Below are 18,146 nucleotides of genomic sequence, written 5' to 3' on the forward strand. Positions count from 1 at the left end.
TCAGACACTCTGTTCGTCATCGGTTTGCTAGTAATATAGCTTGAATACTATCTGTAAACCTCAAATACATTCTCCAAATGTTGAATAAATTCAGACTATTAAGTATCAACATATATTGATGTCTATCAGAGTGTTTTCATTGATCCAGGCACGCGGATATGTGATGGATAAAGTCCAGCCACTATGATATGTACTGATACTATTATAAATCAAGTCCATCTATGTATTAAATGCACACTGTTATATATTTAATTATATTTATAAAGATATTCTAATCCTAAACTATGATATATTACATGCCTGAGAATTGTTGGAATCAGTGATTGGCAACGGGGAAGCTGTTGCAACTATCCACATAGAAACCCTTGGTACGTAGGTTCAAAGCAGATCGCAGAAACATTTGTGGTTCCAAACCTTCGATGTTCCTTAACCATCAATCCTCGAAGAGTTCCGACGTCGTATCAATGAAACCCTAAAATGTCTAGGATGTGCCGAGAGACGAACAAACCTATATATCATAGTGGAGAGGAAACATATCTGAATATTAATCATGTACTAAATCCATCTGACCTATCCTTGAAGCTAGCGCCATTTAGTTCTCTACAGACATTAATTTGTTTGCATAAATATTTTTTAGCTAACATTATCGTACATATGCCAACACACCATTGAGCGGACATTTTTACACAATTTGTTTGCATCCATATTGTTTTAGATACATATGCCAACATCAAATATATTTATATATCGTTTTCATATATTTATATATCGTTTTCATACTAGATTGTAAAATGTGTTTCTCAAGAAAGTTATGTTGTCAAATATATTTATATATCGTTTTCATACTAGATTGTAAAATGTGTTTCTCAAGACAGTTATTCTAAATTCAAGCTTGGCAAGTCAAAGTAGAATAAGAGTGAGATTATTCCAATCTATTCCAACTTAAAATTTCAGAAAATATGAGTAAGACTATTTTAAATGGATGCTTCATATTGTTTGATATTGGTTAAATTTTCAAAAATTTAAACACAATAAAAATATTACAAATAAATTCTAAACACCAAAAATCCAGAAACTAGAATTGAGAAAACTGATAACAAAACTTACTTTCATATTATTTTATATCCCAATAAAAACATATCCCTTTATCTATATTTTTTTCTCATATCCCTTTATCTATTTTTTTTCTCACTTTTAATAGAACTGGATTAAAAAACCGTTTTAATAATATACATATATATGAACCGTATGAACATATATAGGAGGACTATAGCAATTCAGGCATGGACTTTGCAACCAGGGTTGCCTCGTCATTTTGTCGGTCTGCACAACAGTAAAACGCATTTTCTACGATTCCCTTGACGGCTTCCAATTCCGAACCAGGGCTGCCCTGTCATGCTGATGGTATGTACAACAGTATAGAATGATTCTCCGATTTCCTTAATATATTTTATATAAAACCAAATACTATAGTAACTCAGGGTTGGAATTGGAAGCGGCGGAGCCCTGTCATTTTTACGGTCTGCACAACAGTATAGAACGTTTTCAGTAACTTCCATAACATCGTTAACAGGTTTATAATGGTTTTGGCTGTCAGATTCCATCGCACTAATATTTTCATCAAACCATAGCGCTGTATCTGCAATCCGGGTCTGAAGGAATAGACGGATAATGGCGAACAATCTGAGTCCAGCATGCAAACTGAAAAACGTTAGTTATTCCGATAGACGATAAAGTGAAATCAAGAATAATGGCAGAAGCCGGATAGGGCATGGACCTTAATTTTTGCACACCGGCGAATAATACGTACAGTGCTCCTCCATACCTTGACCTAAAATTCAGGGCAACAGCGACGTAATTCAGAAGTCTAAAAATCAAAGAGCCAGAATCTAAAGAACATTTTTTTTGCCATCAAATGTATAAATAAAATCAATTAAGATATAAATAAAATCAATTATCATCTTAATGCTTTCAATCTTCTCTTCTTCATTGGATAAGAATAATAGGTTATTCAATAAATAGGAAAACGCAGTGCATTTTCATCTTTTTCATCTTTTCAATTGGATAAACATAGAGTGGTAAGTTCTTAAAGGATAAGTATAAAAAGATATTTAAGAATAAAAAGATATTCAATAAATAGGGAAATGCAGGGCCTTTTCATCTTTTCAATTGATTAAGCATAGAGTCATAAGACTCATCTTTTCGATTGGTTAATCATAGAGTGATAAGACTAAAAGGAGCCATGCCTTTTCACCTTGTCTACTAGATATGAATACAATGATAAAAAGTTGTAAACAAAGTGATAAAAAACCAATGAAGTAAAGGTAATGCTAATTAATATTGCAGCAATCTAGTTAGATTGTTTTTTGCTTCGAAAATTATAGGATTTTTGACAAGATTTTGATAAAATTATTTTGGGATTTTTGTAAATCTAGGTTATACTGGTCAAATTTCAAGATTATGGGTGCCCCAAGATCTTCGATGGTGCTGAATACATTTTTCCACGGTTAAAACATGATTGAAACACTGTTTGGGCAAGATTTGTTGAAATTTTTTTGCCCACCACTTTTGGCAGTCCGGGAGGAATACTTTTGGCAGTCCGGGAGGAATACTTTTGGCAGTCCCTGCAATCCCTTGGCCTTGGTAGACACTTCTATTAATATAAGCCTAGTCTAAAGAGGTATCTATTTCGCCAGAAAAATAATGGAAAATCTGAGAGATTTTTAAAAAAACAAATTGAAATTTTTGGAAATCTGAAAAACTTTTAGAAATCTAAGATACAATTCTCAAGTTTCAATATTTTAAATCCCAAAAATATTTTAATAGTACTGAATCCATTTCTACTGTAAATAAAATAAAATAAATTTAAACCAACAATCATTAAATGTTACCGAAATCTCCTTATGCATTTTGACTTTTTTGGCAAGCGCCGACGGCACGGTTTTTCGCCACGATTCTGTGGGACTGAAAAGTTGTTCGAAAGACCTCACTGATGTCATGCCAATTGAATCCCTACTGGTTGAGCTCAGACTACGGGTAAGACGGAGAGGATTACTGGTTGAGCTCAGACTACGGGTAAGCCGGAGAGGATTTCTGTGAGAGACTTGCTGGAGGCGAGGAGGAAGCGGTAACTTTGACTGTCCAAAATCATCTTGGGAAGATTCAATCACCATTGATTTATCACCGTTTCCCCATTTGAAAATGGAATCCGAGCGCTCCAAAGCAAAAGGCTTGCTTCCCTTGTCCAATGAGAGGTGGTTGAAACCGCTAGAAGAGACTGATCTGTGACGCACAGCCATTGTTATCGTCAACTTTACACCCTTTTCCAGACGAGTGCTTCCATCACATAAAACCCCACTGTCACTATAGATGGTTTTCATGATACAGTTCCTGAATTCGCTCGTCAGTTGGTCGATTTCATCTTCAACTTCTTTACTTGGCTGAGAGCTTATCATCCTGTTCTCGTCGATTTCATCTTCAACTTCTTTACTTGGCTGAGAGCTTATTATCCTGTTCTCGTCCGAATTTGGAGAAGAGTGTTTCTCCGCGATCGCTTTCCCTGATTCTTCATCACTATCCTCATCTTCAATATCTGATGGTGCTCGAAGCGAGGGACTTCTGCAGAATCGTTCATTCCCCAAGGCATCCCTGTATAGAACAGTATCAAGATAATCGGTTTGCCCGGGAAGATCTTGTTTTACCTCGAAATCGACTTCAGAATCGGAGTGTGTATTAAACGTACTGTCCTTCACAAACTGATGCTTCTTGGAACCATTTCGAAATTGAAAGACATCAGACATCATAATAGACACTGTACTTACAACTGTGCTCAAGGTTATAAGCACATAGGTGAGAACTGGAACTATAATCAAAATCTGGCTAACTCTTTTGATTTTTTCTAAGAGCACCAAAGATTCGATTCGTTTTCTTGGAGCTTCGATTCATTTAAAAGGAGGTGAATCTAGAGCAGGCCCAACTGAGATTCATGTCACTGAATATTAAATGGGTGTTCTTATCCTTGATTTGTCTCATGCCACTTGGAAAGATTCATTATATCAGATTCTTTCACGCCACATATTATTATAAATTAGATTCTCTTTATAATAAGTGGAAGCCATCGTACTTATGACGTGGGCCAAACTCACTCTAGCACGTTTCCATGATCTTATGATAAAAATATACAGCCGACCCTGAGGGAATCAGCAATAGACATAAGCTCAGGGCCCTGGGGATTGCATTACGTAATGGACACACCATGCCAGGAAGATAGCGTCGTCTTCTGTATGCCCGTTATATGTACATACAGTGCACTGTCCAATGGCCAAAAAGTCTTACATATTTTCTGTTTTAAATTTAAATCTGAAACAAGTGGAATTATGTATGGAGTTGTCGTTTCTGAATTTTGCAGTATCATGCAATTTTGACATTTGGTATTTAGAAGCGTCGTGAAAACAACAGACATCAAATTTTCGAATTTAGTAATTATCGTGAAATTTTGACAAACTGTTAGAAGCGTCATGAAAACGACAGAGTTCACCTCTCGAATTTATTAAGTATTGCGAAAATTTGACAATCTGGGACCTACCAGCGTCATGAAAACTAAAACTATGTACATCCTAATATTTTAGTTAATAGATAGTTTTAAAATTCTTAATTTAAAGTTCTCTAAATAGATTTCTAAGATTTCTTTATTAGTGATGATTTTTTAAATTTTTTTTATTAGTGAGGGTTTGGTTTTTGATGCATGGTTTTAAAGGTAAATGATTAATAACTAGCACAACCACATTCATAAATAATTTTATATACCCACTGAACACTAAGGATCAACTTAATATATGTTATATTATAAATTTAATATGCTAAATTAATATATGAATATATCAAATCTAAGATTCTTATCAAAACATCTACAATTATAAAGTCAAAAAATCATAAACCTAAAGGATTATTAATATTATAAACTCAAGGAATTAAGAAACCAATAAGATTAATGTTATAAACCCAATAAACCAAAGAATTAATATATGAATATATCAAATATAAGATTTTAATAAAAAACTCTAAAATTATAAAGTCAAGGAACCATAAACCCAAGGGATTATTAATATTAGAAGCCCAAAGAAATAAGAAATCAATGAAATTAATATTATAAACCCAAAGAATCAATAAAAGGAAAAAATAATAAACCAAAACATTAATAAACCCAAGGAACAAATATTGAAAATCCAAGGGAACAATAATAAACCAAAGGAAGTATCCCGGATGCAGATGATCATTCTAGAACTTAGTACGAGGATGGCTTGGCGAGAGGGCGCGTGGCTGCTCACGCAACCAGATGGAGCTGCAGGACGCAACACTTAATGGTTCGCACATTAAACATTATTACTGCATTAATGCAGCTCAACCAAGTGCGGCATGGTGATAATCGGACTGCAACGATGCTCGGCATAATTTTAATTTTCGCTCTTCTCATTTGCGTTTGTGGGCAAAGCAAGGGCGAATGTTCTAGTGCCAGAGACAGTTCAGGGCACTGTCTAGCTCTGGTGCGAGAAGTTAACACGTTTCCAGGCCTTCATGCTCCAATCCACCTGCTTCGACTTCTCCCCTGTAGCTACTGTGTTGTCCCCTCTTTGACTGTTTGTTTCGCTTCCACAACTTATATCAACATGCCCAGAGAGCGCCCCAGAATGGGATGCAGAAGAGGCAGCTCTCGTGGCCGGATCCTTCGCCAGGCATCCTCCACAACCTCAAACCCTTCGTCTGAGGCTTTGGACTTTAGTTTCTATTGCTATCCGGTGACCAGAAGTGGGCGTGGTAGAGGAAGGAGGCAGATAATGTCAGAGGTGAGCTCTCAGCACTCCAGAACGCACACGGCTCGCTTCCGCCTCCCATGTAGACTTGGTAATTCCTCCTTCATTGTTTCGATCACTATCGAACTGAATGAGTAAACTGGGGGTTCGGAGACAGCAAGCTCAAAAGTTCCTCAGCACCAGAGGATGGAACACCGGAATGCTCCCCTGACGAATGTTACTGAGGAAAGACAGGATAATGGGGGCTGTGCAATTCAAGATACGCCCACTCCAGCTGGCCCGAGCGCTCCTGCAGCAGAAGAACGAGCTAGAATAGAGGGACATTCTGCGGAGCATGAAGAACCAGAGCATTTTGGTTGTCGCATTATTGAGGAGTAGCCTCCAACTCAGCATGATGACTGAACAGGCTTGCGTGTCCTTGGTTTTGTTCAATGCTTGAATGTGGTGGTTCATTCCTCTCAGGTTTGTGTGTCTTTGGTTTTGTTTAATTGTCGACAGAGGATTTGTTCATCCTAAGTATGTAGCGTCCAGTATCAGGTTTTTTCAACTCTTCTTGAGGGCCGGTTTCCCCTGCGTGGGCAGCATTCCCTGTCGGATGGTTAACATTTTGACTAAGGTGGTTTACAAGTCAGATCTGGGTCACTATCAGGATTCTGAGTCTTTAGTTTTGGATTCAGCAATTCTAAGTCCTAAAGCTAGTTTTTTGTAAGTCCTTGGGATAGTTTGTCTAATGTTCATTGTCAGTATGTCGTTTCATGGGCTAGAACTCTCGAGACCTTTGTCTCGCTGTAAGAATATTTTGTATTAATATAGAAGTAGACTAATTCAAAAAAAAAAACCAAAGGAAGTAATATTAGAAATTGAAGGGATTATTAATATTACAAACCTAAAATTGTTAAATCCAACACATCAATATTAAAAACTCTTCGGATTAATATTAAAAACCCAAGAGATTATTAATATTACAAACCCAAGCATAAATATTCTTTGGGTTCAATATTATTCCCTTGGGTTTACAATATCAATCCATTGGGTTTATAATAAACCCTAAAACAAACATGGTTGACCATCATTGATTTCCATATTGACATAATTTTTCTCATAATGTGATGTTCAACCATGATTGACCATGATTCAACATGGTTGAGTGACCATGATCGATAATGGTTGGCCATGATTTCTTTTCATATTGAGAAAAAGTTTCTCACAATACGACAATGGACCATGGCTGACCATGGTTGATATTCATATTGAGACAATCTTCGTTGCAACGTGGCGTTGGACCATGGTACACCATAATTGACCATGATCGACTATTTTTAACCAATTTTGATCATGATTGACCATGGTTGACCATAGTTGACCATGATTGCTTTCCATATTGATAAAATCTTTGTCACAAACCCCAATATCAGTTTGTTATAAATCTAAGTGATTAATAAGCCCAAGGGATTAATATGAAAAACCCAAGGGATCAAAAAACCCAAAGGAATTTATATATATAGATTTTTTTTGCACGAAAATGAATTATTTCATAAACATGTGACCGATGTGTAAACCACATGCATACATAACTGAAACACCAGATGGGACTATAAACCAAATGGATTATAAATTGAAGGGACTTATATTAAACCCTAGGAATAATATTATAAACCCTATCAATAATATTATACCCTAGGAATATTAAACCCAAGACACTAATAAATCCAAGGGATTAATACTAAAAACCCAAGGGAATAATATTAAACCCAAGGGATTATTAATATTATAAACCCAAGGAATTAAGAAACCAATGGGATTAATATTATAAATGTAAGTGATTATTAATATTATAAACCCAAGGAATTTATATTTTAAACCCAAAGGATTATAGGTACAAGGGATTTATGTTAAACCATAGGATTAATATTATAAAACCTATCAATAATATTATACCCTTAGAATATGAACCCTTAGATTAATAAACCCAAGAGATTGATATTATAAATCTAAGGCACTAATAAACCCAAGGGATTAATACTAAAAACCAACAGAATAATATTGAATCCAAGGGATTAATATAATAAACCCAAGGAATAAAAACTCTAAAATAAATATTATAAACCCTAAAACAAACATGGTTGACCATGGTTGATTTTCATATTGAGACAATATTTTTCACAATGTGATGTTGGACAATGGTTGACCAAGATTGCTTTTTATATTGAGATATTTTTTGTCACAATGTGGCATTGGACCTTGGTTGATCATGGTTGATTTTCATATTGTGACAATTTTTGTCACAATGTGATGTTGGAACATGGTTCAACATGGATGGCCATGGTTGTCAGAATGTGACATTAGACCATTGGAATGTGACATTGGACCATTGTGACCATTGTTATTGACCATGATTAACCATCATTGACCATCGTTGATTTTCATATTGAGACAATATTTGTCACAATGTGATGTTGGACCATGGTTGACCATCATTGATTTACATCTTGAGACAATCTTTGTAACAATGTGACATTGGACCATGCTTGACCGTAATTTACTTTCATATATGAGAGGTTGGATCCTAGTTGGCCATGATTGACCATAGATTATTCTCATATTGATACAATATGGTTGACAAAAATTGGCTATGGTTGTCATAATGTGATGTTGGACTATTACAAAATCTTTGACACAATGTGACCATTACACAATTTTTGTCACAATGTGGCATTGGACCCTGGTTGACCATCACTAATATTCGTATTGAGACAATCATTGTCACAACGCGATGTTGGACCATGGTTCACCATGGATGGCCATGGTTGTCACAATGTGACATTGGACCATTAGACAATCTTTGTCACAATGTAACCATGGTTATTGACCATGGTGAACCATGATTAACCATTGTTGACCATCATTAATTTTCATATTGAGACAATATTTGTCACAATGCGATGTTGGACCATGGTTGACCATCGTTGATTTACATATTGAGACAATCTTTGTCACAATGTGAGTTGGACCATGGTTGACCATGATTGATTTTCCTATTGAGAGAATTTTTTTCACAATACGACATTGGATCCTAGTTGACCATGATTGAACATGGCTGACCATTGTTGATTTTCGTATTGAGACAATATGGTTGACCATGGTTTACCATAGTTGACCATGGATGTTGAAATGTGGCATTGGAACATGACATAATCTTTGTTACAATGAGACCATGGTAATTGACTATGGTTGACCATGATTCATTTTCATATTAAGAAAAAATTTCTCACAAAATGACGATAGACCATGGTTGTTATTCATATTTAGAAAATATTCATCACAATGTGGTGTTGGACAATGGTACACAATAATTGAACATAATCGACCATGTTTGACCAATGTTGATCATGATTGACCATGGTTGACCATGGTTGACTGTAGTTGACCATATTTTCTTTCCATATTGAGAAAATATTTGTCACACACCCATATTGGGATTATTATAAACCTAAGGGGAAATAAACCTAAGGGATTAATACTAAAAACCCAAGGGATTAATAAACCCAAGGAATTTGTATTATAAACCCAATGGACTATAAACCCAAGGGGTTTATATTAAAACCTAGGAATAATATTATAAACCCTATCAATAATATTATACCCTAGGAATATTAAACCCAAGGCACTAATAAATCGAAGGGATTGATACTAAAAACCAAGGGAATAATATTAAACAGGAGCGATTAATATTGTAAACCCAAGGTACATCAACCCTAAAATAAATATTATAAACCCTAAAACAAACTTGGTTGACCACGGTTGACCATGGTTGATTTCCATATTGAGACAATCTTTGCGACAATGCAACGTCGTAACATGGTTGACCATGTTTAACCATGATTGACGATGGTTGATCATGGTTGATTTTCATATTATGTCAATCTTTGTCACAATGCGACATTGACAATGGTTGACCATTGTTGTCACAATGTGATATTAATAAATCATTGGATTGCTAAACCATTGGATTAATAAACCCAAGGGATTGATATTATAAACCCAAGGGATTAGTACTAAAAACGAAATGGAATAATATTAACCCCTAGGGATCAATATTATAAACCGAAGGTATATAAACCTTAAGATAAATATTATAAACCCTTAAACAAACTTGGTTGACCACGATTGACCATGGGTGATTGTCATATTGAGACAATATCCACCACAATGTGACATTGGACCATGGTTGACCATGATTGACCATGATTGACGCTAGTTGACCATGGTTGATTTTCATATTGAGCCATTATTTGTCACAATACTACATTCGACAACGGTTGACCACCATTCTCATCATGTGAGGTTGGACCAATACACAATGTGACCATGGTTATTGAACATGGTTGATCATGATCAATTTTAACATTGAGACAATCTTTGTCACAATGTGATGTTCGACCATGGTTGACAAAGGTTAATGATGATTGCCCATGGTTTATGATGGTTAAAAATATTCTCACAATGTGATGTTAGACCCTCATTGACAATGATTAACCATGGTTGACCATGGCTAATTTTCATATTGAGACAATCTTTGTCACAATGCAACATTGGACCATTGTTGACCATGGATGACCATCGTTAGTGACCATGGATGACCATGATTGACCATGGTAGATTTTCATATGAAGATACCCTTCATCACATGCAACGACGGGCCATGGTTGACAATGGATGACAATGGTTGATCATGATTGACCATGGTTGATGATGGTTGACAATACCATGGTTGATTTTCATATTGAGACAATCTATGTGACAAACTAACATTGGACCATGATTAACCATGGTTGATTTTCATATTGAGGCGATCTTTGTCACAACGCGACATTGAACCATGGTTGATTTTCATATTTATACAATCTTTGTCACAATGTGACGTTGGATCATCGCTGACAATAGTTGACCATGATTGCCGAAATGTGACGTTGGGCCATGAGACAATCTTTGTCACATTGTGACCATGCTTGACCATGATTGATTTTCATATTGGGAAAATGTTCTGAGAATATGACATTGGACCTTGGTTGACCGTGGTTGATATTCATATTGAAACAATGTTTGTCACAATGTGGCATTGGACCATGGTAGACCATAATTGACCATGGTTGACCATGATTGACCTTGTTTGGCCATGGTTGACCATGATTGCTTTCCATTTTGAGAAAATATTTGCCACAAACCCATATTGGCATTATTATAAACCTAAGGGATTAATAAACTCAAAAGATTTATATTGTAAACTCAATGGAATATAAAGCCAAGGGATTTATATTAAACCCTAGGAAGAATATTACAAACCCCATCAATAATATTATATTGTAGGAATATGAACCCTTAAATTAGTAAACCTGAGGAGCTAATAAACCCAAGAGATTAATATTGTAAACCCAAGCTATATAAACCCTAAGATAAATATTATAAACCCTAAAACAAACATGGTTTACCGTAGTTGACCATGGTCGATTTTCATATTGAGACATTCTTTGTCAAAATACAAGATTGGACCATTGTTGATCATGGTTGGCCGTGATTGATTTTCATATTTGGAGAATCTTTCTCACAATGTGACATTGGACTGTGGTTGACTATGGTTGACTTTCATATTAAGACAATCTTTAGAATTGATATTATAAACCCAAGGAACTAATAAACCCAAGGGATTAATACTAAAAACCCAAGGGAATAATATTAACCCCAAGGGATTAATATTGTAAACCCAAGGTATATAACCCTAAGATAAATATTATAAACCCTTAAACAAACTTGGTTGACCACGATTGACCATGGTTGATTTTCATATTGAGACAAACTTTGTCACAATGCGACATTGGACCATAATTGACCATGATTTGCCATGGTTGATTTTCATATTGAGTCAATATTTGTCACAATGTGATGTTGGACAATAGTTGACCATGGTTGTCATAATGTGACGTTGGACCATTACGCAATCTTTGACACAATATGACCATGGTTGACCATGGTCGATTTTAATATTGAGACAATATTTATTACAATGCAATGCTAGACCATGGTTGACAAACGCTAATGATAATTGACCAAAGTTGATGATGGTTGAAAATATGTCACAATGCGATGTTAGATCTTCGTTGATGATGATTGACTATGGTTGACCATGGTTTATTTTCATATTGAGACAATCTTTGTCACAATGTGACGTTGGACCATTGGACCATAGCTGGCCATGTATGACCATCATTATTGACCATGGTTGACCATGGTAGATTTTCATATTGAGATAATCTTTTTCATAATGCAACGATGGGCCATGCTTGACAATGGCTGACCATGGTTGATCATCATTAACGATGGTTGATTATGGTTGATGTTCATATTGAGACAATCTTTGTGACAAAGTGACATTAGACCATGACAGACCATGATTGATTTTCATAATGAGACAATCTTTGTCACAATAGGACGTTCAACCATGGTTGACTTTCATATTGAAACGAGTGAGCTTAATAGTTAAGAACAGATTACATCAGATAAAAAACATTATACTTCCATGGACTTCTTAGTTCTAAAAACCTCTGAATTTCTTTGAGATTCGCACAATTTTGAACACATCCGTCAAATTAGGCAAATTGATCTATCAATCATCTAGACCATCAAACAACAACCCACCAAACAAAATCATTCTTGGTCAGAATTATCAGTTGTTAATTGATCGACCAAGTAGACAGTCTTTTCACATGTCTTGAACTTCTTTGGTGTGCCAAGAAATACATTCACCCTGGAAAACGTTCAGTTCTATGTGCTATCGCTAACATCAACATTGCATCTAGCCTCTTGTGAGGTTCCATCACTCATGGACCTTCATCTTCATCGACTTAAATTTACCCTATTTTATCTTCACTAAAACGTCGGCGTTCAAAGGCAACGCCGACCTGCCCATTGATTGTGGAAAAGATGTCGTTGGTGACCTCAAAACACTCCATGTTCGTTGCTCTCTTGCAGGCCCGAAATGTTACCATTGTCACCACCGGGCTTAAACTTGGAACGCCCATACGGAAGCGAATAGAAATCCATCTGCCCGATGGTAAGAAACCGATGATCTTCTGGTTCGGTTCGTTTCGTGGGGAGATGAGTGACGAGTGTTGCTGTCGCCGCCAACCAAATAATTATTTTCCATTGCTTCGCTCTCCATCGCACCATAGCCGTGGAACTGCGACTCAGACGAAACCATATTCGCCCAAACCAAATCCGGTCCGTTCAATCAAATTAAAAGAAAAGGTCAACCTCGACCCATTCACCTAAGGTTGTATAGAAACACCTATGGCGAATTAATCGACTGTTTATTTAAAAGTGAATGTATTAAAGTGTGCAATAACTATTTTTTATAGATGTGCGTTTCTTGAGTGTAAAAATATCGTTGATGTGTGAAATTCAAGAAACATTGTATTTATTTATTTGTTTATGAAATTAAATTGTAATATTAATATTTTATTTTGTAATTTCTTTGTTGTAAGTTTGGTAAGATTATATTTTTAAAATGTTAATATATTATCTCGATTAGGACCAAGAATTGAACCAATAAATTTATATTAAAAAGTTTTTTAATAAAATATATGATCACTGTATATCTAAAACTATGTAAACATATTTTATTTTGTAATTACTTTAAATAATGTATATACTTTCTAAAATTAATTATTATAAAAAATAAGATTAAAATGTCAATTAACTATTTAAGTAAAAAAATAAGATTAAAAAAAACTCAATTGACTGTAAAGGAATATTAAGCTTATTGGCATTAATCATCTATTTAACTTATATACCTAAAATATTGATAAGAAGAAAACATTTTAATTAAAAAGAATATAAAAAATAAAAGCAGAATCTACTCTAAAACACTTGATAGACCATCTAAGTAAATGAACATACGTAAACTAAAGGTTTCTTTAAAAAAAAAAAGGACGTTTAAAGCAAATTGATTACTGATATGGCATAGATTCATTATTATGAAGTGGATTTCGTTGATGGTAAAACCCCAATGTATGTACCTTCATTCTCTATGGGGCGGGCTACCTATCAAGACATGTGTTCAACTGCTCATTAATATTTTGAGTTGCCCATTAAATTGAAGAATCTATGTGCGGATTGATGCCTTACTTTCCCATGTGCAAAAGTATCACACAGATACGGATTGATGGCTTACTTTCCCAAGTGCAAACGTCTCACACAAATAAGAGTTTCCATTTGGAAATAAGACTTCCAATTTTTTTTATTTTTGAAATAAAAAAACTAAATAGAATAGTCATATTTAATAAAGGAGGAGTTCCCAAGTGCAAAAGTATCACACAAATAAGAGTAGCTCTTTGGAAATAAGACCTGCAATTTTTTTATTTTTTAAATACAAAATTAAATAGAATAATCGATTTAATAAAGGAAAAGTATATTATTTTTATTAATAAAAAAAAATATATTATTTTTATGTATTTAAACATAAAGGGATTATATTAAATTCTCACTATAATCTCAGTAGTTAATCATATTTATTTTTATTATCTTGTTTCCATTATTTAAATAGTATCACATCAGCTTCTTAACCATTTCTATAAAATAAGTAAGTATGAAGAAAGTTTTTATAAAATAAGTGGAGAAAGCAGGATTAAAATATTTGATTAAACTATGTTCACTTCATCGATGATCAATTAATTTATATGATTACATTAAAAATATGATAATTGTTTTGATAGTTATATTTATTTTGGAATAGAGTTTTCACAATTTTAATTTAATTATTAACAATTATTAGTTAGAGAGTAGAGATTTAATTTCGATGGATGATATATTCTTAGTAGTACACAAGATATATGAACAAAGTAGTTATGCCTATTTTTCCCTTTTAACTGGTATATGAATTGAGTTACATGATATTGTAATCAATCCTATTTGCACATTAAAAATCTCTATAAAATAATGAAGGTAAATTTCTATAGTTAAAATTTTGTTTTATATATATTCTTTTTATAATTAATAATAATCATAACAATTTAAAACAATGTTATAATTAGTTATCTTTTATCATTTTTTTAGTTTAACAATGTAAGATTTAAACAAAGTCTTTGGGTAGAAATCACATGAGATAATTTTCTGGCCAAAAAATTCTTTGATGTGATTTCTACGGAACACATTGTTTAATTCATTATGGATCACAGAAGTTTGAATAAAATTTGTTATATAATAAATATTTTGATATTTATTATGAATTAATACTTCAAAAAAAACCTTTTAAATACCCAACAAAATTAAAAATAAAAATTAAATTTATTTTAAACATTTAAATCTCATATAAAATAAATTATTAGAAATATGACTACATGTAAAAGATATATGCAATTATAAATATTTTTTAATAAAATGATAAATCATATTGGGTTGAAGATTATTTTTTAAAAATTTAAAAATATTTTTGTATTTATATCCTTTTTAATATTAATTTAAATAAATATGTAAAATTAAATATAAAATTTAAATAATATAGATAGAAAATAAAATAAAATAAAATTATTTACATTTAGAATTTAGCAACTTATAATAAGTTGGAACTTGTCTATTATCCAACGAATGCTTAGTGTTTCATGTAATATTTACTATCTTTTTATATATAATAGTTTCGTCAACTTTACAAAACGATTGTTAAAATATATTTTAATTTTAGTCAAAAGTTTCTTATTTTAATTTTAGGTCGATGAGGGTACGTTGATATTAAATATGGGTGTATATGCGTAGAATATGCTTCATCTTAGTCGCACATCTACGACTCAGGCTAGAGTGAAGCGACAAGCGAAAAAAGTCGTAAAAATTAATGGAAACAGGAGAATGGAATTGCTGAAGGTGAAGAGCGCATATCCTCTTGTCGTTGTTGCTTTGCCCGATGTTCCAGAGGATCATCGCCTGCAACTGCAAAGACAGGGTTGTATTGTTCGCCAGATTCAGCCCATCGAACCCCCCGAGAATCAAGTGCAGTTCGCAATGGCTTAATATGTCCCCAATTATTTGGGAGGTATTTTTAATTCTTTCCTTTTTCTGAAACTTTCCCTACATTCAATTTTCTAAACATGTCCATATCATTATTAGCAATATTGTATTGGCTAAGGGGCAGTTCGAGGAGTACATCATGATCGTATACCTGGATGCAGACATCCAGGTCTTTGACAACATCGACCATCTATTTGACATGCGGGATGGATATTTGTATGCTGTTATGGACTGCTTCTGTGAAAAGACATGGAGTCACATTCCGCAGTACAAGATCGGATACTGCCAATAATGCCCAGAGAAGGTGGCATGGCCCGGTGAGGTTAGGTGGATTGCAGATTTCCGAATATTTGGGAATTTGACAGACATGGGCGCGGTAAAAAAATTGACCTTTCCCATGTCCCCAAATTCTCGCGAAATCTGCAATCGACTTAAAGATGGCCGGCATGGCCATGGAATTAGGTAAGCCATGGAATTAGGTAAGCCGACTTCTCCATACTTAAACGTTGGAATGTTCGTGTTTGAGCCCAATCAACTGAACTTCAACGTTGGAATGTTCGTGTTTGAGCCCAATCAACTGACCTTCAAACTCCTTTTAGAAATTGTCATGAACACTGAGCCAACGCCCTTAACAGAACAGTTCTTGATCTTTTATGGATCTCAGTCAAGCTCATGCAGATTTTTCTTTAGTTTACTGGATCTAATTTTGACTAAATTGTGCTATATATATATTTTTTTGTACGATTTCTTGAAGATGTATTTTGAGAAGATGTACAAGCCTATCCCTCTGGTGTACAATCTGGTTCTGGCCATGCTGTGGCGACATCCCCAGAACGTAGACTTGGACACTGTCAAAGTTGTTCACTATTGTGCAGTTGTAAGCTTTTGTTTTCAGCCCAAGTTTGTGCAAATGCATTACATACAAACAATACGTAAAGATGAGATAGGTTGTTGTTCTAAGCATGGAGGCAGGGCTATGTTTATGGATGTGTATGTGCATGTGCAGGGATCGAAGCCGTGGTGATTCAGTGGGGAGGAGGAAAATATGGAGAGGGAAGAGATAAAGACGGCCATATATAATGACCCCTCTTGAGGACCTGACATCATATGACATAATTCAAGATCCAATTTTGAAAGTGGATAGAAAATCAAATGGTATGCAAGAAATGGCTGGCGATTCTTTCCCTTCTGCTAATGCCCCTCAACTTGATGCTGGCTCCGCCTGCAGCTTAATAGATTTGACATTTTCTGAAGTTGTCCGCACTATAGAGATATCATAATTCACTGGCGGAGATGGTGTCAACATTGTATATACAAAAGATAATACTCCATATACGGAAGATGGAGATGTTAATGTAAAGTGATTCCTTTAATATATGTAAATTAACCTTTTATGAGTCAGCTTTCGGGAAAAGGTTATGTAATGTTAATTTTCTCATGATTTTCACATTTATATATGTGTGTTTTATTTATAAATTATAATTCTAAATACAGTTGCATAACCACAGCAATATGCAGGATAATGATGTCAGTGAGGCTCCAACCCTAAGAAAATTTCATTGAAATCTTTCAATGACAATTTTTCAAAATTTTTGGATCACAATTATATTTAATAATAAATATTTAGTTAACCAAGAAAATGGCGTTATTTTTCTTTCTTGAGGTTCATATATACTAATTTTTAAAAAGTAACTAAACATACTCATTGATAATTATTTTGTTGGATTGATAATTTGTTGTATGTTATAACATGGTTATAATATTAATATCTAATTTGACATTTTTTTGGTTCTTCAGCAACCTACTATGTAGTTCACGATAGTAACATTATAACAATAAATATACATGGGAGTATGATGGTGAACAACTTGAAAATTTATTTTGGGAAATCTAAAGTCAATCATGCTTAATATTATAGAAATATATACTTATGGCTTTTGTTTTGATATACATAACATTTTCATTTTAAATCATCCATGGTTAACTTTGGTCAACCACTTTCCAGTGCCTATGTGTGACAATGATTGTCTTGATATGACATTAACTATTGTTGTCTATTGTTTACTATTGTTAAGTGCTTTTAATTGTTTTTGGCTATCTTGAGATGTATCCATGGTGAATCATGATCAAGATGGTTAATCATGATTGACTATGGTCCACCATGGTCAATGCCTTTATGGTCAACCAAAGTCAACCATGGTGAACCATGATCTGCAATGGTCAACGATGGTCAACCATGATTAAACATGGTTGAATTTCATAACCATGATCAACCTTTATTAA

The 18,146-nt window shown here is 34.1% G+C and overlaps 1 protein-coding gene and 1 pseudogene across 1 annotated transcript; one reads left to right on the top strand and one right to left on the bottom strand.

Moving 5' to 3' along the window:
• Positions 1–1,146: 1,146 nt before the first annotated feature.
• On the bottom strand, positions 1,147–3,907 carry LOC149207778 (uncharacterized). The gene is made up of 3 exons (XM_089393951.1): positions 2,892–3,907; positions 1,778–1,831; positions 1,147–1,683 (listed from the first exon to the last, which is right to left on the bottom strand). The coding sequence occupies exons 1-3, from the start codon at positions 3,801–3,803 to the stop codon at positions 1,621–1,623; spliced, it is 1,029 nt and encodes a 342-aa protein (XP_089250077.1). The 5' UTR covers positions 3,804–3,907; the 3' UTR covers positions 1,147–1,620.
• An 11,797-nt stretch (positions 3,908–15,704) lies between these two features.
• LOC149207779 (galactinol synthase 4-like) lies at positions 15,705–16,956 on the top strand (annotated as a pseudogene).
• The last annotated feature ends 1,190 nt before the right edge of the window (positions 16,957–18,146 follow it).

Source organism: Pinus tabuliformis, chromosome 1_2, assembly GCF_031772625.1.
Source record: "Pinus tabuliformis cultivar Carrire ecotype Pingquan chromosome 1_2, CPIR1, whole genome shotgun sequence".
Taxonomy (NCBI): Eukaryota; Viridiplantae; Streptophyta; class Pinopsida; order Pinales; family Pinaceae; genus Pinus; species Pinus tabuliformis.

What these genes read in the sequence shown, in the direction of transcription:
- LOC149207778 (XM_089393951.1), bottom strand. Translation starts at nt 3,803, where the DNA reads ATGATGTCTGATGTCTTTCAATTTCGAAATGGTTCCAAGAAGCATCAG. An exon ending in AAATGCATAAGGAGATTTCG is followed by an intron (nt 1,832 to 2,891) that starts GTAACATTTAAT and finishes CCTGAATTTTAG; the next exon opens with GTCAAGGTATGGAGGAGCAC. An exon ending in GCCGGTGTGCAAAAATTAAG is followed by an intron (nt 1,684 to 1,777) that starts GTCCATGCCCTA and finishes TGCTGGACTCAG; the next exon opens with ATTGTTCGCCATTATCCGTC.